Here is a 27,583-nt window from a genome sequence, read left to right as displayed (position 1 = left end):
TGGGTATTTGTCTATTTTTGTATGGTTGTTACTGAGGTGACAGTGCATAGAGTCATCTCCTTTGACCTCTTTGAAAAAACCCCAGAATAGGAATGATAATTAACAATTGTATGCGTACAGTGTGCGTTGTGTTTTTTTTTTTTTTATTTTATTGTTGGTAGATCATTTTGACTTGGTCATTTTAAAAGTAGCTCGCAAGCCCAAAAAGTGTGGGCACCCCTGCCATAGAGCATACTGTCTCCTGCATGATTGTCCAGAAGCTTGAATTCATAAGCACAATGTCTCTCTTAGAAGTATAACTTTTTGGGATCTCAGGGGTCTTCGCCTACATTTTCATGCAGGTCTTATTCCTGATTCTTCCTCATTACGTTAGGTGTTCATTCCAAACCCGTCTCTCGAGAGACTACGGGAACTCCCCACATCCATTTCTTAATGGCTATCTACACGGGCAGGAGCGTAGGAAGATTGCTCCTGCCCCAAAAACCAGCTAGACCACCAGGTAAGGCCAGGATGCCAGGGGAAGGCGGAAGGGAGGCGGGGGTGGGTCAGAGCTGGATATTCGCGGTTTTTCGCCATTCGCGGTCCGGCTCTGCCCCTATCCCCCGCGAATAACGAGGGAGAAGTGTACTCGCAGTTTTCAGCACCTCCCATACTGTCAATGGAGTACAGTGCCCCCTTCAGTTTTTCCTTTTGCAAGTGAACCCAGAGATGTTATGATCTGCTCTACTTAATTTTGCTTTTTTTCATCGAAAGTTTTTGCTTTTTTTGGTGGCTTTGGTGCTCTGAGATCGCTTAATTAGGGATTCTCTGCCTGGTAAAGGACGCAGTTTCTGTGAGGCTGCACTGCAGCTCTGCAGGGCAAGCCTTTGAGTGGACCTGGGGAGCCAATGTGCAGTGAGACTTCAGGACTCGGGGTTTGTTCCCCTGAGAGCTAGCTTACCTTCTAAGTTTCACAGTGGCTTGAGCACAGGCTGTAGGCGACCTGAATAAAAAATCCTTGTGGTATCAGCATGCCAGCTACATATTTCCTGTCCCAATTGTACTTCATGGATCCTTTTGGGTAAGGTCTCGGTTGGGGTCAATCCGACTGGCTGCCTGAAGATTTCAAGGTTTGGAGTCATTTTGGAGCAGGTTTCTGAGGCAGGAAGTTCTTTCCATCCACTTCAGCTGCAGGGAAAGCTGACAGACTGGCACTGCACAGAACTGTAAGTACAACCCCATTATTTCCTAAGGGAAAATCAGGCGGGGGGGTGTCTAAAAAGTAATTTTTGAGGGTTTCTGAGAATAGTGTTCAGGTTTCCCGCCTCCAAAACACTTATTTCCACATTTTTGGTTTTCAGTAAAGTCTGCACAGGCTTTTTTTAGCATGATTTTTCTGGGGGCAGCCATCTTGGATTTTAAACAATCTTTTTTTTCTAAAGTCTCTATCTACTAGTGCTGTCCGATTCAGGAAAAAATATTTCAATTCGATTCAGCCAATTGAATCAATTTTTCGATTCAATTTTCCTGCCCATTTGGGTGTTTTTTTCCAAACATCCTGGTGGGTTTATTTTATAGCCTCTTCACCCCCTTTGCCCTCTTCTACCCACACTGGCGCTGTGGTGTAAACAAAAAAGACTTTTCCTCTCTGTGTTAAATCTATCTCATGTTCGCGATCTAATACTATCTATGGCAGGATACAAATTTCAAATCTGACGCATTGTAATCACAAACCAGAAAATAAAATTATTTTTTCTACCTTTTGTTGTCTGGTCATTTTTCAAATCATGTTGGTCCAAGGCGCTGCGACAAACGTCTTCTGATAACTCGCTTGCCAAGGGTCTCTTGCCTATTTGTTATTTTCTTCTTTCTCTGTGGTAACCATCCATCTTCAATCTCTGTCCTCCCCTTCCATTTCCCTTCCCTCCCCCGGAGGTCCTTTTTTTCGTCTCTATTCCCGTAGCTGCAGCAATGGACCCCACCATCCCCAGATCCACCATCTCTCCTTTCCTCAACTATCCTTTCATCCAGCATCTCTCCCTCCTTCCCCACCAGCTCTTTGTTTCTCTTTCTAACTACTTTCCTATCCAGTATCTCTATCCACCATCCCTTTTGTCCAGCTTCTCTACCTTTTCTCCCTAAATCCCATTGTCCACCATCTCTCTTCCTCTCCTGTTTTTAGATCCATTATTTATTCTATTCCTCCCGATCTCCTCTCCCCCAAGTCCATCTCCCCCCTCCACCATCCATCTTCCTCCCTCCACCAAGTTCATCTCTCCCATCCATCTTCTCCCCATCTCTCCCTCTCCAGTCCACCAACTCCCCCAGTCCATTTCTCCCTCTCCCCCAAGTCCATCTCCCCCTTCCATCAAGTTCATCTCCCCTCCATGATCTCCCTCAAATACATCTTCCCCCTCCACCAAGTTCATCTCTCTCATCCATCTTCTTCCCATCTCTCCTCCAGTCCACCAACTCCCCCAAGACAATCTCCCCTCTTCCCCATTTACCTTTATTTTGACGTTACAACATGTTGCTGGTGGCGGTAGTTATTCAGCGATCCACTCCTGCCACCACTCCTTGAGTCTTCTCTCCACTGCGGCCTACCCTCAGTGAAAACTTCCTGTTTCCGCTTGGGCAGCCGAATGGAGAGAAGATGCCAGGAGTAGTGGCAGAGTAGTGAATTGCATTTGTTACCGCCACTTTTGCCTGGCCGAGGAGGAGAGGAGAAATACTTCTGGCCGGGAAGGAGATAGCCTTGCTGCCGCTGATCTGCATGCAGAGACCTGCTCGGGCTTTCCCTCTGCCACTGGAGTCCTTGCTTCTGATGTAACTTCGGTTTTGCAAAACTCCGGTGGCAGAGGGAAAGCCTGAATGGGTCTCTACCCGTAAGTTCGGTTTTGTTTTTGGAAAAAAAAAAAAAAAAAAATCGAACTTACCGATTCATCGGCCTCCTTGCTAGAGACTCGTTCGGGCTTTCCCTCTGCCACCGGAGTTTTGCAAAACCGAAGTTACATCAGAAGCAAGGACTCCGGTGGCAGAGGGAAAGCCCAAACGGGTCTCTAGCAAGGAGGCCGATGAATTGGTAAGTTCGATTTTTTTTTTCAAAAACAAAACCGAACTTACTGATTCATCAGCCCTCTTGTTAGAGACCCGTTCGGGCTTTCCCTCTGCCACCGGAGTTTTGCAAAACCGAAGTTACATCAGAAGCAAGGACTCCGGTGGCAGAGGGAAAGCCCGAACGGGTCTCTAGCAAGGAGGCCGATGAATCGGTAAGTTCGATTTTTTCCCCCCCTCCCAAAAAAAACAAAAAAAACAAATCGATTTGAATCAGTGAATCGATTCGAATTGTGAATCGAGCAGCACTACTATCTACCTCAAAACCCCTCGATTTTTACAAAAATCGGAGGGATGGATTCCTCAGGATGTGCTAACATGAATTTATGTGTCATTTGCGCCGGATTAACGGCAGAGGAACATCTATCTACTGGGTGCTGTGGTGCGTGAGGAAGGGGCAGAGGCTTCGGGCTCAGCCCCATCTTTGTCTTCTAGGACTGGAGAACTGTCCTGGGTCTTGGAGATGAAGAGAAAATCCCTCCTGGCACCTGAAACTGGTGATGGCGTGAAATGCAGGCCCGTATAGTCCGTGGTACACATGAACACCACGCTGGAGGTCCATCAGAGGTCATTTTTTGCCCCTGTGCAAGGGTTCTCCCCAGAATTTGTCGATATCATGTGGAGAGCATTTTCAACTAACGTGGGCTGTGCTGCACAGACAGCGTGCCGCTGTGTTTTTAGGGAGTGTCTTTTCTTCCAGGGGCAAATAATCTGGTTACTGGTGCCAGTGACCACTAAAACTCAGACTTGCTGAGTAGACAGCCAGATTCCATGCCTCCTTTATCTTGGTACTCTGGATCAGTCCTGGATGATTCCAATTCCATTTTTGGTTCCGTTGAGCAGGATGCCTTTGTGGCCCTCAATCAAGGTGATGACCCCTCCACACGCTGGATGTTTAAGTTGATATCGGTCCACCATTTTATTGCGGCTGCGGTAAAGGAATTGAAACTACAAGTGCAATCTTCCACTTCTCATTGTGCAGTCATGAGCCGCTCCAGTACTCAGAACTCCTGTTTTTCCAGGGCATCTGGAAATTACTGCTCTAGTCGCAGACCCAGTGGGAGACTCCAGAAAACTCTTTAAAGACAGCAAAAGCTATGACCAGGCTTTATCCCACGACCTTGGATTTCAGCAGTTGTTTGATCAACCGAAGGTGGATTCTGCGGTGGCTCCAGTCCCCAAGCTCACAGTCCTCCCTAATGAAGAAGGAGTGATACTTATGAATGCGCAGGATTGCAGGGTGGCCATGGTTTTGAAGAAACAGTTTGAGGTGCTTTCTTTGGGAATCTAATCAGCAGTGTTGGTGTCGTTTGCTGCATGAGCCTGACCCATGAGACTGCAGCAAGTGTTTTATTCTGGATGTAATTGATTGCTTTAGAACAAAACTGAAAGGGCATTATACTCCAATGATAATGTGGAAGGTGCTGAAAGTGAGGGAGTGTCATACTTCTGCAAGACCTGGTTCATGGATTTGGATTGAACACCTAACGTACAGACTCCTGAGAAGATTAACAGAAATAAGATTAACAAAGGTAAGCATCTAATCTTCCATTCTGTAGACCCTTATTAAAGATGTTTGAGGTCTGTTAACAATAAAGACTGTTTTTGTAAATCGGTGGTGGATACGCTTTTGCATCCCTGTTTACACCTTTATTGGAAATAGTTGGGCTTATTTTAGACATCCAAGGCATTATTTCTTTTGGTCATACATTCCCCCCTCCGTGTTTGCGGTGGTTAGGGGCAGAGCTGGCCCGTGAATATTGAAAATTTGCAAATAACTTTTGGGCCAGCTCTGACCCACCTCCGCCTCCCTCCTGCGTTCTGGACCTTACCTGGTGGTCTAACGGTGATGCAGGGCAGGAGTGATCTTTCTACACTCCTGCCCCTTAAACAGCCGTCATCGAAAATGGCTACTTTGAGTTCCCATTGTAGTCTTGAGAACTACGGGAACTCATAGCAGACATTTTTTAATGAGGGCTGTGCACGGGGCAGGAGTGTAGGAAGATTGCTCCTGCCCCATGTCACCGCTAGACCACCAGGTAAGGTCGATTCACTGGGGGGGGGGGGGGGGGGGGAGGGTCCTGGCACAATAAACCGTGAATAGGCAAAATTGCGGGTCCTGAAACAGTGAATAAGGAGGAAGCAATGTATTTGAAAATCTTTACTTTAAAGGTTGACATTACCAATGAATGCTGTAACCTATTGGGTATTCTGTTGTCAATGGTTATTACGTTTTATACAATTAGAATATGCTCCTGTGAATTTTAGTACCCAGTAGATTAGTTTCTGGTTGATTGCTATGAAGCTGTAACATTTAAAAGATATATGGCAGATGAAAGCAATACTGGGATATATGAGACTTGGTGAAATGCCACTTTCCAAATTTTGTTTTGTAATGTCTCATGCCATAAACTACAATAATACAGTAGTATTTCTGTATTATCCCAGGACAAGCAGGCAGGTATTCTCACTAGTGGGTGATGTCATCCGACAGAGCCCCGACACGGACATCTTGAAAGCATGTCTTGCTTGAAGAAACTTAGAAGTTTCGAGATGCCCACACCGCGCATGCGCCAGTGCCTTCCCACCCGATGTACCGGGCGTGTCTCCTCAGTTCTTTTCTTTCCGCGGAGCTGAGAAGTTTGTCTTCATTCTGCGCTGACTGAATTTCAGTTTTTTGCCTTCTTTAACCCGCGTTTTTGTTTATTTCTTTGACTTTATTTCAATTTTACTTTATTTTTCTAAAAAAAAAAAAGAAAAATTAAAATTATTTCTTCTGGTGGTTCGGCCGGGCCGGCCTCGTGGCTGCGGCCTAGCGCCTTCGACCTTGCAGCGTCGATTTTCCGGCCTATGTCCCGACCAATCACCGGCTTTAAAAAGTGCAGCAAGTGCCAGCGTGCGATTTCGCTGACGGACCCGCACCGACGCTGCCTTCAGTGTCTTGGTCCGGAACACGTTCCGAAATCGTGCCGGCCTTGTTCCACGCTCACTGCGTGCTCGTTTAAGCGGCGCTGCTTGCTCTGGGAGTCGATGTTCAAGATGGAGACTGCCAAGGACATCTCTGCTGCTGCGGCTGTTGAGGTTTCGCCGGTCCATTTGAAACCTACATCTGCGACTCCTGCATCGAGCATCGTGAAGCCCGCATCGTTTGCCCCGGCTTCAGCTTCGAGTTCAGCATCGGCGCCTGCCTCCGTCTCCTCGGTTCAGGTACCGCCTTCCACTGTCCCTCCCGTGGTCATCAAAGTGCCTAAAGCTAGCAAGCAGAAGCACTTGGCCACGAAGGAACGCGAAGACCGTGCAGGAGGACCCCCTTTCGGTGCGGATCCCTCCATATCGGCTTCGCTTCGATCCCTGCTAGAAGCTCAGTTTGTCGAGCTTATGCACACTATGGGACCCCGGCTTATCGCCAACATTCAAGGTGAAATTCCGACCCCGGTTTCAGGGGGCGGTCCGCCCCCTCCCCCTCCTCCTCGTCGTTCGATCTCTCTGCTCGACGAGGGGGATCGGCGGAGGGCGGCGGAATCCTCCAGGAGGGCTTCCCTTCCTGAGATGCCACCTTTGGAGCCCATCACACCTCCACGACAACAGGGTGCTAGGGCGGCTCCTGATAATCGTAGTCCTGGGCATACTGCATCGTAAGAGGAGTTCTTCCGCACTCCATACCAGACATGGGTGGCGCTGCGTGAATCCGCATCTCTGCCACCTCTGCGATCCACTGCATCGAGCCCTATCCATTCCTTTGAGGCTTCGAAGGATCATTCGATGCATAGAAGATCTCGTTCTCCGTCCCGTCACCGGGAGGGGCATCGATCTCGGCACTCTTCTCGGCACTCCTCACGTCATTCGGAGGTGTCTCCGCAGAAAAAGATGCAGCGTTTGGGGTACTCCTCCTCGGATGTGTCCCAGCTGGAGGGGCCAGAGTACGAGGAACCATCTACCTCCTATTCTCCATGCTGATCTCAGCTCTCCCTGGACCCGGAGGCTTCCACTTCTTCTAGTCCGTCTCGTCGGCCGGCCTTGGCAGACCAACTGTGTTTCTCATCCTTTCTCCGACAGATGGCGGATGACTTGGATGTGACTTTGGACACTGGGTCCAAATATTCTAAAGAGTATTTGGATACCATGCATTTACCTCACCCTCCGGCGGAGACACTTCGGCTTCCTCTACATAAGCTGCTGGACCAGACTTTCATGCGCTGTTTTGAGACACCGTATTCCATGCCTGCAGTTCCCAGTAAACTGGATGCTCGATACCGCATCGTTCACCACAAGGGGTTTGAGGGAGCTCAACTTTCTCATCAGTCCCTTCTAGTCGAGTCCTCTCTCAAACGTTCTCACCCCTCCCAAGTCTATGCTTCCGTGCCTCCGGGCAGGGAGGGGAGAACGATGGATAAGTTTGGTAGACGTATCTATCAGAACTCGATGATGGCGACTCGAGTGCTCAATTACAACTTTTTCTTCTCTTCATACTTGGATTTTTTCTTGCCGGTGCTCCGCAAGTTCATTCCTTTCATCAATGCCCAGGCTCGTTTCCAGTTTGAAGAGGTGGTGGCGACCCTGTCCCAGTTACGTCTTCAACTGATGCAATCCTCCTACGATGCCTTCGAGCTTTCGGCTCGAGCTGCGGCATGTTCGGTTGCCATGCGTCGCCTGGCGTGGCTTCGAACCATCGATATGGATCGAACCTCCAAGACAGACTTGCAAATGTACCTTGTGCAGGAGCGGATCTATTTGATGAGTCTATAGAAACTGTTACTAAAAAGCTGTCGGACCATGAAAAGTCTTTTCAGTCTATTCTGCGTCCTAAACCGAAGCCTCAGCAGTCTCGTCCCTCTAGACCGCCTCAAATTTACCAGCGGCGTTATCAACCGAGGCAGACTCCTCCTGCGAGACAGCCTGCGAAGAGACAGCCTCCGCAGAAGACTCAGCAGAAGCCTCAGATGCCGGCTGCACCCAAGGCTACTCAGCCTTTTTGACTCTCTTCCAGGGAGCATAACCAACGTTCTGTCTTCCCCTGTTTTTCCCATAGGGGGTCGTCTCCATCATTTTTGTCATCGATGGGAGTCAATCACCACAGACCTTTGGGTCCTTACCATCGTAAGAGAGGGATACTCTCTTCATTTCCAACGGGTCCCCCCGGACCACCCTCCAAGAGAGTATCCTTCCAACTTAACGCAGACCGCTCTTCTTCTCCAGGAGGCTCAGGCTTTGCTTCGGCTTCGGGCCGTCGAGCCGGTCCCGTTAGATCAGCAAAACCAAGGGTTTTACTCCCGGTATTTCCTGGTTCCGAAGAAGACGGGCGATCTGCGGCCCATTTTGGACCTTCGAGTCCTCAACAAGTTTTTGGTCAAGGAGCGGTTCCGTATGCTGACCCTTGCCTCTCTCTATCCCCTCCTCGAGCAGAACGATTGGTTATGCTCTCTGGACCTCAAGGAGGCCTACACTCACATCCCGATTCATCCGGCCTCCCGCAAGTTCCTCAGATTTCGGGTGGGACATCTACATCTGCAGTATCGATTGCTTCCATTCGGCCTTTCCTCTTCGCCCAGAGTCTTCACGAAGTGTCTGGTGGTGGTGGCCGCTGCACTCCGGAACATGGGTCTCCAGGTGTTTCCATACCTCGACGACTGGCTCATCAAGGCCCCGTCGGCTCCAGAGGTCATTTCGGCGACCTTGACTACGATTTGTTTTCTGCAGAACTTGGGCTTCGAGATCAACTTTCCCAAGTCACATCTTCAGCCCACCCAGACTCTCCCCTTTATCGGGGCGGTCCTGGATACCATCCAACTTCGAGCTTTCCTTCCTCCTCAGCGCATGGATGCTCTTCTTCTACTCTGCCAGTCGGTGTCTTCTCGCCCGTCCATCTCAGCGAGACACATGATGGTCCTCTTGGGTCACATGGCATCCACAGTTCATGTGACGCCTTTTGCCAGACTACATCTCAGAATTCCTCAATGGACCTTGGCATCTCAGTGGACTCAGGTGTCCGACCCGTTGTCCCGCCACATTGTAGTCACTCCTGCTCTACAGCAGTCTCTTCTCTGGTGGATGACCTCTTCGAATCTATCCAGAGGTTTACTGTTTCACTCTCCTCCCCACCAGAAGGTTCTCACCACCGATTCATCGAACTATGCATGGGGAGCTCATCTGGATGGTCTTCGCACTCAGGGGTTCTGGACCAGTGCGGAACGACTCCATCAAATCAATCTTCTGGAGCTCAGAGCCATCTTCAATGCTCTTCAAGCTTTTCAACATCTGCTTCACGACATGGTGGTCCTAATTCGCACCGACAATCAGGTCGCCATGTATTATGTCAACAAACAAGGGGGCACGGGCTCGGCCCCTCTTTGCCAGGAAGCTCTTCGAGTCTGGGATTGGGCGGTCCGCCACAACACCTTCCTCAGGGCTGTTTACATTCAGGGGACAGACAATGTCTTGGCAGACAAATTGAGTCGTCTTCTCCAGCCTCACGAGTGGACGCTCCATTCCAAGCCCCTTCATCAGGTCTTTGCACAGTGGGGGACGCCTCAGATAGACCTCTTTGCAGCCCCCCACAACTTCAAGCTGCCTCAGTTTTGCTCCAGGATCTACACTCCTCATCGCCTCGAGGCAGACGCCTTTCTTCTGGATTGGGGGAATCGCTTCCTATATGCGTTCCCTCCATTTCCTCTCATTCAGAAGACTCTGGTCAAGTTGAGATCAGACCATGCCACCATGATTCTAATTGCTCCTCGGTGGCCCAGACAACCTTGGTTCTCCCTTCTACTTCAACTCAGCAGCAGGGAGCCAATACTTCTTCCAGTGTTTCCTTCACTACTCACTCAACATCAAGGTTCACTACTTCATCCCAATCTGCAGTCCCTCCACCTGACAGCTTGGTTCCTTTCAACATAACTCCTCACCAGTTTTCTCAAGCAGTGAGGGAGGTCTTGGAGGCTTCCAGGAAGCCTGCTACTCGACAATGCTACTCCCAAAAATGGACTAGATTCTCCTCCTGGTGTATTTCCAATGCCACAGAACCTCAGCGAGCTTCCCTTTCTTCTGTACTGGACTACCTTCTACACCTATCTCAGTCTGGTCTCAAATCTACCTCCATACGAGTCCACCTGAGTGCTATTGCGGCTTTCCATCAGCCTTTACAGGGGAAACCTTTGTCTGCTCATCCTGTGGTTTCCAGATTTATGAAAGGTCTTTTTCATGTCAACCCTCCTATCAAACCTCCTCCTGTGGTTTGGGATCTCAATGTTGTCCTGTCTCATCTCATGAAGCCTCCGTTTGAACCTCTCAACAAGGCTCCACTTAAGTATCTCACCTGGAAGGTGGTTTTTCTGGTGGCCCTCACGTCTGCTCGCCGGGTCAGTGAGCTTCAGGCCCTAGTGGCGGATCCACTGTTCACTGTATTCCATCATGACAAGGTGGTTCTTCGTACTCATCCGAAATTCCTGCCTAAAGTGGTCTCTGAATTTCACATCAACCAATCCATCGTGCTTCCAGTGTTCTTTCCAAAGCCTCATTCTCATCCTGGGGAAGCTGCTTTGCACACTCTGGACTGTAAACGTGCTTTAGCTTTCTACTTGGATCGCACAAAGCCTCACAGAACTGCTCCTCAACTTTTCGTCTCCTTTGATCCAAACAAGTTGAGACGACCTGTATCGAAGCGCACCATCTCTAACTGGATGGCGGCTTGTATCTCTTCCTGCTATGCCCAGGCTGGATTATCCCTTCCCTGTAAGGTCACAGCCCATAAGGTCAGAGCAATGGCAGCCTCTGTAGCCTTCCTCAGATCGACCCCAATTGAGGAGATTTGTAAGGCTGCCACTTGGTCCTCGGTTCATACATTCACCTCTCATTATTGTCTGGATACTTTTTCCAGACGGGATGGACAGTTTGGCCAAACTGTGTTACAAAATTTGTTCTCTTGAAATTGCCAACTCTCCCACCATCCCATTAGGGTTAGCTTGGAGGTCACCCACTAGTGAGAATACCTGCCTGCTTGTCCTGGGATAAAGCAATGTTACTTACCGTAACAGTTGTTATCCAGGGACAGCAGGCAGCTATTCTCACGTCCCACCCACCTCCCCTGGGTTGGCTTCTCAGGCTAGCTACCTGAACTGAGGAGACACGCCCGGTACATCGGGCGGGAAGGCACTGGCGCATGCGCGGTGCGGGCATCTCGAAACTTCTAAGTTTCTTCAAGCAAGACATGCTTTCAAGATGTCCGTGTCGGGGCTCTGTCGGATGACATCACCCACTAGTGAGAATAGCTGCCTGCTGTCCCTGGATAACAACTGTTACGGTAAGTAACATTGCTTTATTCACCTGGGCTATTTAAATGCTTAATAATAAATTTTGAATTCAGAATTAAAATAGACCATTTTTTCTGTTAGATATGTAGGGAGTTCATATTATGTTTGAAATCCAGTATAGTAGCTAATATATCCATTGTTTACATTTCTAAGCTTGATAATTCATGTATATTTTTAGGTTTGATTTCTGTCAAACATCAGAAGAAAAACGTCCATCTGAAAATCTTGGCCAGGTGCTGTTTGGAGAAAGAATAGAGTCCTCACCATATAAGGTATGTATTCAGTGCTCCAAGGTTAAAATAGTAATTACACATTCTGTGGGTGAATAAAACATTAGCATAATCTGTAAGGTGCTAAAATAAATGAAAAGATTCAGATGTGAGTGAAAACAGTTGAATGTTCATACCATGTGTCTAAGGGGGGATTCATCAAAGCGTGGTACTACATTAGTGTATGCTAAAGATGCCCATTATATTCCTATGGGCATCTTTAGTATTTAGCACACGCTAATGTGGTTGCACCCTTTGATGAATTCCTCCTAAGTGCGTAAAACTTTAAAAAATGCAAGGTTGGTACAATAAAACTTAAAGTGCTCCATGACTTGAATGGATCTGCAGCATATAGGCAGCATGTACTATTCCCAAAAGAAACACTGCAGAAAGAATAAAGAGAAGTGGATAAGGACAGGATATTTCTATATTAAGATCAGATCAATTTTCAAAGAAAGGTGACTGGTAAATATATAGCTTCTTTATTCTTAGATTTCATCTGTTAAATGAGTAGTGGTTGGCTGAAAAAGTATCTAACCACTCCACCACCATTTGTAAAGTCAGGGGTGGCAGGAGAGCAGAATGATAGCATGATTTTCAGTTGCTATTCAGGTAAGCTATACATTCAGTTTGACCGAAACTGATGGTGGCAGCTGACATTTACCATGTATACTCATCACTGCTGTCTTAAGATTTATAAATATCATGGATAGCATTGCTGTAAATAACTCCACCATATATAAGCAATAGTGATTGTTCCTTGTATCTGCCTAATCACCTCTGGTGTACAGATACTGTTTAGAGAGCACAAATTATAAAGCACAAATAATAAGCATTGACCTGGCATTTGGAGAGAAGAGCTTGAATAACTGTTGGGAGAAGGGAAGGAGAGAGCAGGTGAGAGGCTGCTGTTAGTCCATCCTTTTTATATCTTTTAGAAGGTGTGGCCTCCAGAATTGTACACAATATTCTAAATAAGGTCTCACCAGAATCTTATACAGAGACATCAATACCTCCTTTTTCCTACTGGCCTTACCTCTCCCTATGCAACCTAGCATCCTTCTAGCTTTCGCTGTTACCTTTTCAACCTATTTGGCCACCTTAAGATCATCACATACAATCACACCCAAGTCCCGTTCATCCGTCCGTCGTGTACATAAGTTCTTCACCCCTTAAACTGTACTGTTCCCTCTGGTTTTTGCAGCTCAAATGCATGACCCTGCATTTCTTAGCATTAACAACATAACACCAAATTTCTAGACCACATTACCAAAAAGTTCTGTGCGGTTTATAAAACTTTATCAAAAAGATATAAAGAAAAATATTAGATCAGAAGTTTTAGCAAGAAGAAAATTTTCAGTTATGTTCTGAATTATTCGTAAGAAATTTTGAACAAAGAAAAGTTTTCAGTTGTTTCTAAATTGTTCATAAGAAAATGTACATATTAAATACCAAAAATCTTTGTCATGATTTGCTGCTTGATAGGCCAGTGTATGGTCAAGATATTTCTTACTTTTGCATCCTTTAACTGGTGGAAAAACAAACAGAGTGTGTGACTTTCTACTATTCTTGTAAGATGCTAGGAGGAATATGTCAGGTAGATAAGATGAAGCTAATCCAAAGACAACTTTATAACACAGACATCCCAACTTGAAAACAACTCGTGCCTCCACTGGGAGCCAATACAGCTCACAATAAAGTGGAGTCACGTGGTCGTATTAAATTTTAGCTGCAAAATTTCAGACCATTCTTCAATCTTCGCCAGGTCTTTCTTCATGTTGTTTACATCATCTGGCATGTCTATTCTGTTGCAGATTTTTGTATCATCCGCAAAGAGAAAATCTTACCCGACAACCCTTCAGCAATATCATTTATAAAAATGTTAAAAAGAACAGGCCCAAGAACAGAACCTTCCACTGGTAACATCCCTTTCCTCAGTGCAATCTCCATTGATCACTACCCTTTGTCGCCTTCCACTCAACCATTTCTTGACCTAGCTCGTCACTTTGGGACCCATCCCAAGGGCACTCAGTTTATTTATTAGACGTCTGTTTGAAACACTGTCAAAGGCTTTGCTAAAATCTAAATACACCATATCTAGCGCACATTCTCTATCCAATTCTCTGGTCACACAGTCAAAGAAATTGATCAGATTTGTCTGGCAAGACCTATCTCTAGTGAAACCATGTTGCCTCCAGTCTTGTAATCCACTTGACCATTCTCTATTTTAAAAGCATTTCCATTAATTTGCTTACAAGAGAAGTCAGACTTACCAGCCTATAATCCCCTACTTCTTCCTTACTTTCACTTTTGTGGCAAGGGACCACATCTGCCCTTCTCCAGTACCACTCCCGACTCATTGAAAAGGTCAGTCAGTGGAGCTACCAGAACTTCCCTAAATTCCTTCAGCACCCTCGGATGTACAGCATCCGGCCGCATCACTTTGTCTACTATCATTTTAGCTAGCTCCTCATAAACAAAACCCTCTGAAAATCGATCAGGGTCTATTACTCCTCCATCCCTATTCACGTTTTTCTTCTGCGGTCCCGCTCCCGGTGCTTCAGCCATGAACACAGAACAGAAATATTTGTTAAGCAATTCGGCCTTTATCAGCTTCTATATATTCCTCCCCTTCACCTTTGAGTCTCACAATGCCACTTTTGCACTTCTTCCTATCACTAATATATCTAAAAAATATCTTGTCTCCCTGTTTTACCATGTCAGCTATTTTTTCTTCCATTTGCATCTTTGCTTTTCTGACTACACGACCGGCCTCTCTTAACTTTTCCAGATATTTTTGCCCATCTTTCTCTTTCTGTGAGAGCAACTTTGAGACATGCGCAGAGCCGGTTTGGGGAAGCCCGAACAGCTGAATGTCATGGGAAGCTGGAAAAGCAGCTTCCTACCACTCGGTCATTGGTGCTTTTTTGGTTTTCAACGGCATAGATGTGCACGTGTCATATATGCACAATATCTGTCCCAATTAAAAACCCCCCAAAAAACTGTGAGCCGCCTCCTCGCCCTGATGCCAGTCCCCCCCCGGTGCCCCCAAACCAAAATAGAGGCAGGAGGGATGACCACTCCCTCCTGCTGCTTTAACTCCCCCCCACACTTCAATATAAATTGGCAGGTGGTATGCCCACTCCCTCCTGCTGACGCAAACCCCCTGCCAAATTGACGCCCCAAACCTACCCCTTCCCTCCCCTTCCTTTCCCCACTTTACCAAAAATTGGCAGGAAGGATGCCTCCCACGAACCACCCCCACACTCCTGAACTTCCCTAGGCTACACAGGAAGTAGCCTGAGGCCCTGATTGGCTCAGATGCCTAAGGTGGGGTTGGGAGGTTGATGGCAGGAGGGTGTGGGCATCCCTGCTGCCAATTTTTATTGACGTGCTGGGGGTCCTGGTTCTAGTTTGGTGCCAGATACACCCCCCTCTACATCGCTATGCCCATAGGGGGAAAAATTGGCAAACTTATCATTTTTTTCAGGTTGGTATTGCCGATCTGATCTGATTCTGACATGCAGTGTTAGGCTGCGAACGAAAGTGTGGAAGGAACCATACACGTCAACCTGGGATAAAATGGAGTTTATTAAGCACAAATGAACTGTTAGAAACTAAACATGTCCTATTAGGCTAAGAAAAAGTTCATCATAACCAATTTAACTTGCAGACTCTTGTAAACCTCACACGGTCTGTATTTCGGCTTTATGATGAAAGCCTGCCTCAGATGTACAGATGGAAATCTGTTAGATGACGCACAAGCACTTCAAGGCTCGAATGCTCCATGGCTGTTCGTGCGTGTAAGTGCAGCTACAGAGCCTTTAAGCGAAGCATTATATCTTTACCCGAGATAAATTTCTTACAAATTGACACACAGCACTGTACGATATTTGAATTTGAAATGCTTGCATACCATCTAATGGATTTCCATCTTTACACCTGAGGCAGGTTTTCATCATAAAGTCGAAACACGGACCTACAAGGATATGCAAGTTAGATTAGTTATGATGGACTTTTTCTTAGCTAATATGACATGTTTGGTTTCTAACAGTTGATTTGTGCTTAATAAACTCCACTTTATCCCATGTTGATGTGTGTGGTTCCTTCCACACTTTCTCTTTGCTGTATATTTGTTGTGGGGTTGTTTGTCTTGTTTTTTGGATTACTTATGCAATGTTAGGCCATCAATCAGATGGCTGGTTTTAATATTAATGACCTCATTTTAATAGAAATGAAGTCATTTGGCATTTGCATGCCAGAATCGGAAATGTACGACTGTACGGAAAACTACATGGTGAGCCATTTTGAAAATTGGGTTGGCAAATTCCGTCTTGTCGCTAAACATAAGAACATAAGAATTGCCCCTGTCGGGTCAGACCGGAGGTCCATCGTGCCCGGCAGTCTGCTCACGCGTCGGCCCCTCAGGTCCAAGACCTGATAGTGCTCATACCCTAAAACTGTCATACGCTTTTCGCTTATGACCTGTAGAGTAACCTTCTATCTATACCCTGTAATCCCCTTCGCTTCCAGGAAGTCATCCAGCCCCATTTTGAAACCCAGTATTGTACTCTGTTCTATTACCTCATTTGGAAGCGTGTTCCAGGTGTCCACCACCCTCTGAGTGAAGAAAAACTTCCTTGCATTCGTTTTGAATCTGTCCCCTCTCAGTTTTTCTGAATGACCTCTTGTTTTTGATGTCCCCGCTAGTCTGAAGAATCTGCCCCTATCCACCTTCTCTATGCCTTTCATGATTTTATACGTCTGTATCATGTCTCCTCTCAGTCTCCGCTTTTCCAGGGTAAAGAGCCCCAGTTTGTCTAACCTTTCGGAATATGAAAGGTTCTCCATTCCTTTTATCATCCTAGTTGCTCTCCTCTGGACCCTCTCAAGCATTGCCATGTCTTTCTTAAGGTACGGTGACCAGTATTGGACACAGTATTCCAGATGTGGTCGCACCATTGCTCGATACAATGTCAGGATAACTTCCTTCGTTCTGGTAGTGATACCTTTTTTGATAATGCCCAGCATTCTGTTTGCTTTCTTTGAGGCCGCTGCACATTGCGCCGCTGGTTTCATTGTTGTATCCACCAATACCCCCAGGTCTTTTTCTAGGGTGCCTTTCCCCAGCACCCTTCCTCTCATTGTATAGCTGTACATGGGGTTCCCTTTCCCCATGTGCAAGACCTTACATTTCTCCACGTTGAAGCTCATCTGCCATCTTTTTGCCCATTCACACATTTTGTTCAGGTCGCTCTGAAATTCTTTGCATTCCTCAACAGTTTCTACTCTGTTGGAGAGTTTTGTATCGTCCGCGAACTTGGTAACTTCACACTTCGTGCCCGTTTCCAGATCGTTAATGAACAGCAGCGGTCCCAGCACAGACCACTCGTGACCCCTTTCCAGTCAGAGTAGTGTCCTTTTACTACTATCCTCTGCTTCCTATCCGCCAGCCAATTTTGGATCCATCTGTGGACGTCCCCTTCTTCCCCGTGGTTCCACAGTTTCTTCAGCAGGCGCTCATGAGGTACCTTATCAAAGGCTTTTTGGAAATCCAGATATACTATGTCAGTGGGGTTACCTTGGTCTAAATGTTTGCTTATCCCCTCAAAGAAATGCAGTAGATTCGTTTGGCACGATCGTCCTTTACAGAAACCGTGCTGGCTTGTTCTCATCAGTTTGTTTTTTTTCTATATGCTCATTGATACCTTCCCTGATCATTGATTCGACCATCTTCCCCGGAACTGAGGTCAAGCTCACCAGTCTATAGTTCCCCCGGTGGCCTCTCGATCCTTTTTTGAAGATTGGTGTAACATTTGCTATCTTCCAGTCTTCCGGGATTATCCCTGTTCTCAATGATAGGTTGCAAATATGCCTGAGTAACTCCGCTATTTCGTCTCTGAGCTCTTTCAGTATTCTCGGGTGGATCCCATCTGGGCCAGGAGATTTGTCAATTTTTAATCTATCTGCCTGAGAACGTCTTCGAGGCTTACCTCCATGCATGATAATATTCCCTCTTGATTCCCCTTGAAGATTTTTTCCGGTTCCGGCACGTTGGATGTGTCTTCTTTTGTAAAGACCGATGCGAAGAACTTGTTTAGTCTATCAGCCACCTCTTTTTCCTCCTTCACCACTCCTTTCCTGTCTCCCTCATCCAGAGGTCCCACCTCCTCCCTCGCTGGCTGTTTCCCTTTTACATATCTGAAAAATGGTTTAAAATTTCTTTCTTTCTTGGCTTTTCTGACCACTCGGTGACATTCTTTCTGATGCTTCCTGTGCTCTTTCCAATTTCCTTCAGTTTTGTCCTTTTTCCACTTCCGAAATGATGTTTTCTTGTCTCCTATCACTGTCTTTACTTCATTGTTTATCCATGCTGGGTCTTTAGTCTGATTCTTATTGCATCCTTTCCTAAATCTGGGTACATATAGATTTTGTGCCTCGCTTACCGTGTCCTTGAGTAGGGACCAGGCTTGCTCCACAGACCGAGCTTTCTTGGAGCTGTTTCTGAGCTTCTTCTTCACCATTTGTCTCATGGCATCATAGTTCCCTTTCTTGAAATTAAACGCTGTTCCCTTTGTTCTCTTCCCCTTTGGTAATCCTACTTCCACTTGGAACAGTATCATGTTGTGGTCACTGTTTCCTAGCGGTCCCATTACATCCACTCCCTTTGCAGGTCCTTTTAGCCCGTTGAGGATCAGATCCAGGATCGCTGCCCCTCTCGTTGGAATCTGGACAAGTTGTTCCATGAAACAGTCTTGGACGGCTTCCAGGAACTCTGTTTCCTTCGTGCATTTTGAATTTCCAAGACGCCAGTCTATCCCGGGATAGTTGAAATCTCCCATAACTATAGTGTTAGCGTTCTCGCATTCCCTCTTCAGCTCAGCTACCATTTCTGTATCCTCTGCTTCCGATTGCCCAGGTGGACGGTAGATCAGTCCCATCTTTATCTCGGATCCGTTTTTTCCTGGTATTTTAACCCACAATGACTCCAGTTGACCATTTGCCGCTGCTGTATCCACACTAGTTGAGTGAATGGTTTCCCTTATGTACAGTGCTATTCCTCCTCCTTTCTGATAAGTCCTATCTTTTTGGTAGAGTTTATACCCTGGCAGTACTATGTCCCATTTGTTTTCCTCGTTCCACCATGTTTCCGTGATCCCTATGATGTCTAGGTTCTCATTTTTGGCCATGACTTCCAATTCCCCCATTTTATTCCTTAGACTCCTTGCATTAGTGTACATGCAGTTCAAGTCCTGGCATTTAGTCTTCCTTGCTGTTTTCCCAGGTGCTTCAGTCTTCTTTCTGTCCTCTTCCTGACCAGCCAACTCCTGAATATTTTCTCCTTTGTCCTCCCTTTGTGGTATGTTTCTATTGCCTTGCCCATGTGGCGTGTTCGTATTTTCTTTTTCCTGTGCCTTCCCATCTTCCCGTTCCTTTTTGACTTTCCCTTGTAGTATGTTTATCATGTCCTCCTCTCTCTTCTTTAGCAACCATTGGTACATGATCGGAGAGTTTTGTGCATCTAGCTCTCAGTCTTGTACATCCACATAAGTTTTGTTTTTTTTCCTCCCTGATCATTGACTACCCTTTTTATGTATAGAATTTGTCTGACTGCAAAGCCAGATAGATGCACAAATCTTACCTTTCATCCTGGGGAGTTGGTTCTAAGGCAACTATGTATAATAAGAAAGGAAATTACGATATTTTTCGCACTATTAAGCAGGGCTGTGGAGTTGGAGTCGAGGAGTCGGAGGAAATTTCGGGTACCTGGAGTCGGAGTCGGAGTCAGAAGTACAAAAAACTGAGGAGTCGGAACATTTATCTACCGACTCCATTTTTGAACTTGGCATACTAATCACGAGCGATTCTTTCAGCTATAGCACCCACTATATACACAGCACAAATGTTGCGAGCAGCTTCTGCGGCCTTAGAACCTTGATTAAAAGCAAAAAGAAGGTGGTGTCGAAAATGCTCATTTCTCTCAACTTGACATTCCATTTTAACGATCTGAAAATTAACCAGTGCTGTGGAGTCGGAGTCGGAGGAAATTTCAGGTACCTGGAGTCTGATTCGGAGTCTGAAGTACAAAAAACTGAGGAGTCGGAGTCGGAACATTTATCTACCGACTCCACAGCCCTGCTATTAAGATGCATCTGACTATAAGACGCACCTAGGTTTAGAGGAGAAAGACAAGAAAAAAAATATTCTGAACCAAATGGTGTACTAATATCCTCTATAAAAAAAACCCTGAGCCCATGATCCCTGCTGCTGTGATGTATGCCTCCGTGCCGAATTCCATTTGCAAAGCATGGGGCAGCTTGTGGCAGCTTGCGGTACGTGCACCGGCTTGGGGCGTGTGCAGTGGATTGAGCAGCGGTTTGTCTCTACAACGGCAGGAGGGTGTCGTGCGGGTGCTGTGAGGTGTCCCATGCTGGCAAGAAGTAGAGGGGGAGAGGGAAAGGAGGCTGCTTTGGGGGGAAGGGTGTGTTGGGGGGCAGACAGCAATCATTCTTTGCTCTGGGAGGAGAAAATTAAGGGGGCCACAGAGAGGCAGGCAGGAGGGAGGTTAAACGAAGGGAAAAGGGCTGCTGTTGGACAGGGGGAGCTGCTAGACAGGTAATGATGGACAGGGGGTTGCAGGGAAGAGGTGCTGCTGGACAGGGGGGAGGTTAAACGAAGGGAGAAGGCCTGCTGCTAGACAGGGGGGAGGTAAAATGAAGGGAGAAGGCCTGCTGCTGGACAGGGGGAGCAGTGAAGGGGTGCTGCTGGATAGGTATTGATGGACAGGGGAGCAGGGAAGGGGTGCTGCTGGACAGGGCAGAGGTTAAACGAAGGGAAAAGGGCTACTGCTGGACAGGGGGAGCAGTGAAGGGTGCTTCTGGACATGGGGAAGATAAAAGGAAGGTAGAAGGGCTATTGCTGGACAAGGTGAGCAGGCAAGGGGTGGTGGTGGACAGCCGATGAAAGAAAGAGACAGACATCGGCCAGAGAGAGAGAGAAAGAAAGAAAGAAAGACAGACAGACACACACATCTATTCTAGCACCCGTTAATGTAATGGGCTTAAAGACTAGTATTTAAAATATAGAAGAATAATATTTCAACCATGTAAAGCCAACAGCGGTATTAAGAACCATCATCATTGTCATTAGCAAATGAGAGATTTTAAGGTTCAAGCACTCTTCTAGTTTTCTAGGCTCTGCACTCAGCTTCCCTCCCTGCCAATCTCTGAACCCAGCCCCCTTCCCTCCCAGGCTCTGCACCCAGCCCCCTCACTTCCTGCCAGGCTCTGCACCCAACCCTACACTCTTTGCCAGTCTCTGCACCCTGGCCCCCACTCCCTGCCTGACTCTGTACCCTGTCCCCCCTCTGGTGGTCTAGTGGCAGGCCGAGACAGGAGGAATCCATCCCAGCCGACTAACAATTTTTTTACCCCCTGAGAAGGCGCTGCAAACTTTTTCATAATACTGACCTCGCACAACAACCCAATTGCTGATAAATATATATAATATAGGTTTATTAGTAATAGACAAAAGTCAGCTTTCATAGAACAACAAAGTGCAGCACATTGAGCCAATGGGTAACAGTCAGAGTGGTCAGCTACTGTTATGAATCCATCCTAAGGCAGGGGTCTCTAAAGTCCCTCCTTGAGGGTCGCAATCCAGTTGGGTTTTCAGGATTTCCCCAATGAATATGCATGAGATCTATGTGCATGCACTGCTTTCAATGCATATTTATTGGGGAAATCCTGAAAACCCGACTGGATTGCGTGAGATCTATGTGCATGCACTGCTTTCAATGCATATTTATTGGGGAAATCCTGAAAACCCGACTGGATTGCGGCCCTCAAGGAGGGACTTTGAGATCCCTGGTCTAAGGCAACTGGTATGCTACTTATATACTTTAGTTAAGTAGCCTAAAGTACCACCTAGTTACAAATTACATACTCGCTTTCTATTGGGTTGACACATCTATCATATCTATTGATTGTATAGTCTGCATATTTATCTCGGAGCCTTATTGAAGCATATCACCCATTGTCAATCTGACCTCTCTGTTTCCCCCACAATGCATTCTTAATACTAAGTTCAGTAATTTCTGAGAATAGGCCCCCCTCCTTCCTGAGCTTGATAATTTTTGGTAGGACATCTTGTCCTATATTGTTGCTTGAGTTTATCTTCTTGTTTGGATTTGTCTTCTTGAAAAGTCTCAAAATATCCAACGCTGCTACCGTCAGCAGATATTTGCCAGCTACTGGAGCAGAGATGAACCTTTCACACAAGCATATTATTTCTGCTGACAGGGAGAAATATGATTGTTCAGAAACTTGAATTCATAAGTACAGTATCTTAAAAATATAACTTTTGGGGTCTCATAGGGGTCTTCACCTACATGTTCCTGATTCTTCATTAACCCCCCCGTACCTTTTTTCCCCTTTTTAAATCCTGGTGGTCCAGCGGTGTATCGGCAGGAGCGAGCTTTCCATGCTCCTGCCCCGAGCTGTGTCCTTCCCTCGCAGGACAGATGCCTCAGATCTCGCAGTCAGTGGCGCACAAGGCAGGAGTGAGCTTTTTGCACTATAGCCTGGCCCTGCGCTGCTCCCTGAATGGCAATATTTGCTCTATTAGACGCACAGACATTTCCACCCACTTTTTTTTGGGGGGGAAGTGCATCTTATGGAGCAAAAAAATACAGTATATTCGCAGGCATGCTTATGCATATTCAGGAAAGGTTTCAGAAACATGATGGCAGATAAAGACCAAATGGCCCATTTAGTCTGCCCAACTGCAGTAACCATTATCTCTTTCTTTTAAGCTCTGATCTGAAAGAGTAGGATTAATGTGGGTACTGTTGGATGATAATAATAATAATAATAATAACTTTATTTTTATATACCGCCAGCTATCTTGCGACTTCTAGGCGGTTTACAGTAAAAGAGATTGTGAATACAGTAAAAGAAAATGTAAATACAATAAAGAGAGGCTTTACGTACAATGAATTAAGGAGTTTAGCAGTGTACATCTCAATACAATAAAGAGAAACTTTATGTACAATGAATTAAAGAGTATAGCAGTATACTTCTCGTACAATGACTTAAAGAGTAAAGCAGGTTACATCTGATAATATTAATAATGTTAACAACAGTTTGTGTGTTGCAAGGCCCGGAAGTGCCAAGCTGTTTGCTCAGAAGTAGAAATATTCCGTGACTTGAATAGAGTGTTCGTAGTTAGTGATTAGGGGTTGGGGTTAACAGTTTGCTAGTTTAGTTATGTGATGATGTTACGAGGGGGTTGATGTTCTGGTTCGTTGCCTAGGTGTTTCAAGAATAGGTAAGTTTTTAGGTGTTTCCTGAATTCTTCATAATTGTTTGTGTGTGCAATGAGTTTTTCTAGGTCTTTACCCCATATGGCTGCTTGATATGATAGCAGTTGTTGATGGTGTCTCTTATATTTGCACCCTCTAGCCGGTGGGGAGACAAATTTCATGTGTGTTTTTCTTTCGTGTCTGTTGGTTGGGAATGAGAAGAGATCTGTGATGTATTTTGGGGCTAGACCATTTAATACTTTGAAGCAGAGACATCCTAGCTTGAACTTTGTGCGCGCCTCCATTGGCAGCCAGTGTAGGAGTCGGTAAGAAGGGGTTATGTGATCGGACTTCTTCAGCCCGAAAATCATCCTGACTGCTGCATTTTGTATCAGTTGTAGTCTTTGCATTTGCTTCTGTGGGATCGTCAGATGGGTGATGTTGCAATAGTCCAGGTGGTTTAGTGTTAGGGATTGTACTAGCATTCTGAAAGCTGAAGTGTGGAAGTACGCCTTAATGGACTTAAGTTTCCAGAGAGTGAAGAATCCTCTTTTGATTAAGGAGTCTATGTGGTCCTTCATGGTTAGGCTTTGGTCTAGTATTACTCCTAGGATCTTCATCGTCGGTTGAATGGGGTAGTTTAGATTGTTAATGTGTAGTGATGTTGTCGTATTCTGTGCGTGTGGCGAGGCTATGAAGAATTTAGTTTTTTCTGAATTGAGCTTCAGTTTGAAATCTGTGGTCCATTGTTCCATCGTGTTTAGCGCTTCAGTTGCTGGGGGGATGGTTTCAGAGGGGAATGCCGTAAATGGGATTATGATTGTGAAATCGTCTGCATAGCTGAATACTTTTATGCCTCGCTGGGTTAGCTGCGTGCCCAATGAAGCTATGTAGATGTTGAAGAGTAGTGGGGATAGTGGGGATCCCTGTGGAACGCCTGATGGGTTTCTCCATGTTTTTGAGAGATTGCAGTTGAAGCGGACTTGATATGTGCGGGTTGTGAGGAAATCTCGGAACCAGTCCAGCACTTCGCCTCCGATGCCAATTGAATCTAAACATTGTAGTAGTTTTTTGTGATCCACCAAGTCGAAGGCTGAGCTCATGTCGAATTGCATCACTAAGGCTTTGTGGCCTTTGCTAAATAGGTTACGTAGGTATTCTAAGATTGCTGCTATCACCGTCTCGGTACTGAACAGAGGTCTGAAGCCTGACTGGGTTTCATGTAGCAGTGAGAACCGATCTAGGTAGTCCATCAGTTGGGTTTGTACCAAGCCTTCCATTATTTTTACGAAAAATGGGATAGATGCTACTGGTCTATAGTTGGTTGCTGATGTTAGGGGTAGTTTACGATTCTTTGGGATTGGGGTGATTATAATGTGACCATTTTTTGATAGGAATTTTCCGTTTTTTAAATTGTTGGACATATGAGTCCATAGTGTTATTTTAAAGTCTAGAGGGGCTGCTTTCATTATGTTGGGTGGACAGGGATCTAGGATGCAGTTTGATTTGGTGTATTTGTTGTATAGTTTTAAGAAGCTGTTCCATTCTAGGTCCTGAAAGGAGTTCCAATACATGTCTACTGGTGTTTCGTTTTCATGTGTGTTGGTTATTTGTTGTTCATCTGTGTTGTTTGTTGGGCTATTTTTCCTTAGGTTCACTATTTTTGAGTTGAAGTGTTGTGCTAGGTCGTCTGTTGATGTGATGTCTTCCACTAGCATGTTTGATTTACTTTCTGTTTACAGAAAACCCCAATTACAAGTAAATACCGTATTTTTTGGAAAAACCAAGAAAAAAAAATTTGATTCAGAATTTCTTTCTTCTTGGTTTTTCCTCCTCAACACGTAGGTGCGTCTGGTGCTGGGAAGCCCGCAGCTGCCCAAAGCCCGCAGCCCCCCCCCTGTACCTTTTTTAGTGGCAGTGGTCCAGCACGGTCTCCTGGATGGCTGCCTTTGTCTTAGAAGAGTGACGCACAATGCAGGAGCGCGACCTTTGCGCTTCCTGCCTGGTCCTGCACTGCTCTGTGATTGGCTGCAAAAAAACCAGGAGACTGCGCTGGACCACTGCCGCTAAAAAAAGTACCTGGGGGGGGGGGCGCAGTGTATTCAGTCCATTCAGTCCATTCAGTCCATAAGACTTCATCGTCGGTTGAATGGGGTGGAAAAAGTGCGTCTTATGGTCCGAAAAATACGGTAATTTGGGTTTATTCTAGCTGGGGTTTTAAGGCTGTTTTGAACTTCTATCTATGTGTCGTCTACCAGTTATTTTCCTTTTTGAGTTATTTATATTCTTCTAGATCGCATCACACACGTTTTTGAAATCAAGAGAAGGTAGCATAGTAGATATGCTCAGAATGTCATGATAGAAAAAGGGCAGGAAGCAAAGACAGAATGCCCATATTGCATGCAAAGTTATGTCTGTGAAATAAGAAATTGAGGGTTTTGACTTATTGGATTCACCTACAAAAATATAATGTAGGGTAATATGTTTGCTCTGTTAATTTTAAGGTAGAAAATAACTGATAGAAAAAAATGTCTGCAGCAGTTACATACATTATGCAGTACATGCAAAGTATATAACACATACAAAGAAACAATTTTTACATCACACTGCTGTGTTCTGTCTCCCGTCTAGAAGCTTGTGTGAATTGAACCCTAACACACTATAAAATATTTTTATACTTACTATTTATTGAGTAGCTTTAGATAGAAACCATTCTCTATTTTGGCTATAAAGAACCATTCTTTCTCCTCTGTAAATAAATAGTGTTTATGTTGCCATTAAGAATTTGTTTTTGACTTCAAGTGAAATCTAGTTTTGTTTTCATACAGTTCACTTTTAAAAAGGAAGAGAAATGTCGTGTAGTGTGCACTAAAACATTTGATGGAAACAAAAAGGATGAAAAGCAAAAGTTAGATTTTTTGAAGAAAAGTATGCTTTTGAACTACCAACATCATTGGTGAGTTTTGTTTTTTTAAATTTAAAATATGCAAGACTGAAATGTTACTTAATTGTTGTAAAATGGGTTCTTAATATCGGTTATTGTACAGATATTTATACTGAACATATAGGGCAGGAGGGATGTGTGCGTGGAACATACAAAACTAAGGTGTCAGTGCTGTAAGTAGGCACCCTGGTATGGCACAGGGAAACACCTGTTTTATAGCTGCAACTTATAAAATACTAGTGTAAACTGACATTGGTGAGGTGATATAAATATGGGTGCCTAAATGCAGCAAAGAGGCACATAACTTAAGGTGTTCTATAATTTCAGATATAATTAGAGGTCCTGCCCATGCTCCTCCTATGTGTATGCCCCTTTGCATTTGCACACCATAAAACTTAACACATGCCCTTATAGAATAGTATTTAAGGTACTAACACATGTAAGTCATACTTTTTGGTGTATATATGCATGCAAAAGGGCACCTAACCTCAGGCATCTAGTTATAAAATTGCCCTTTTAAATTTGGATCAATAGAGACTCATTTAAAAGCTATAGCTGCTAAATTGTAGAACAAAAGCACATGCATTCTATGTTTCTGATGGGCTTAGTCTATGAGATCCTAACAAGGATGGTTTAATGGCTCAGTGACAATACTATTCATTGCCATATAGGCGACTGAATTTAGAGCTATATAAGAACATAAGAATAGCCTTACCGAGTCAGACATGGTCCATCTAGCCCAGTATCCTGTCTTCATGGTGGCTAATCCAGGTCACAAATACCTGGTAAAAACCCAAATAGTATCAACATTCCATGATACCCCAGGGCAAGCAATGGCTTCCCCCTTGTCTGTCTCAATAGCAGACTATGAACTTTTCCTCCAGGAACTTGTCCAAACCATTTTTAAACCAGCTACGTTAACATTACATTACATTACATTTGTGATTTCTATTCCGCCTGTGCCTTGCGGTTCTAAGCGGATTACAGTTAAAAGAGATCAGGACATTACCGAGAGAATTACATTACAACGATTTAAGTAAATTACATGTTGTGGTATAGAAATACAAGTATAAGATATCTGGATTTATCGATAGAATAATTTGACAGGGTTCAAGTAGTTACAAGGTTCAGTGGGGAAAACAATATAGGCAACTGAAGAAAGATACCTAACTTTGAAGGAATCAGTTTAGTGGATACCTAAGGGAGATGCTTATTTAGGAGAAGGTTAAATGGATACCTAAGGGAGATGCTTATTTAGGAGTTTGGATATTTTTCGTAAATGAGGTTCAAGGGGATGACTAGTGTGTTATTTGCTGGGGAGAGTGCATGTGCGATTGGGGAGGGGAATATTAAGTAAGGACGTGTTTTTTGAAAAGAAATGTTTTGATTTCTTTCCGAAACACTTTGATGTCTGTTGTTTTGATCATCAGTTTGGTGATGGTGGGGTCAGTTTTCACTGCCTGAGTTGCTAGAAGGCTGTCGTAAAGTTTCTTACGTCGGGTACCATTATGAGGGGGGAAGGTGAAAAGATTCTGAGTTCTTCTTGATCTGGGTAGTCGGTAGCGGCAAAGATGGTTGTTCAGGTAATTGGGGGCCATACCATGGGTTACTTTGAAAAGTAAGCAGTAGAGTTTGAATTGAGTTCTTGCTTTTATCGGAAGCCAGTGAG

General features: G+C 45.2%; 1 protein-coding gene across 1 annotated transcript in view; it reads left to right on the top strand.

The window, feature by feature from the left end:
• TM9SF2 (transmembrane 9 superfamily member 2) overlaps positions 1 to 27,583 on the top strand; it is a 496,116-nt gene that overhangs the window by 52,575 nt on the left and 415,958 nt on the right. Inside the window, exons 3-4 of the mRNA XM_033948899.1 lie at positions 11,578 to 11,671; positions 25,799 to 25,926. Coding sequence (XP_033804790.1) covers positions 11,578 to 11,671; positions 25,799 to 25,926 — 222 coding nt within the window. The remainder of the gene's footprint in view (positions 1 to 11,577; positions 11,672 to 25,798; positions 25,927 to 27,583) is intronic.

Source organism: Geotrypetes seraphini, chromosome 6, assembly GCF_902459505.1.
Source record: "Geotrypetes seraphini chromosome 6, aGeoSer1.1, whole genome shotgun sequence".
Classification (NCBI taxonomy): Eukaryota; Metazoa; Chordata; class Amphibia; order Gymnophiona; family Dermophiidae; genus Geotrypetes; species Geotrypetes seraphini.
This window is presented reverse-complemented; position numbering and strand designations above follow the sequence as displayed.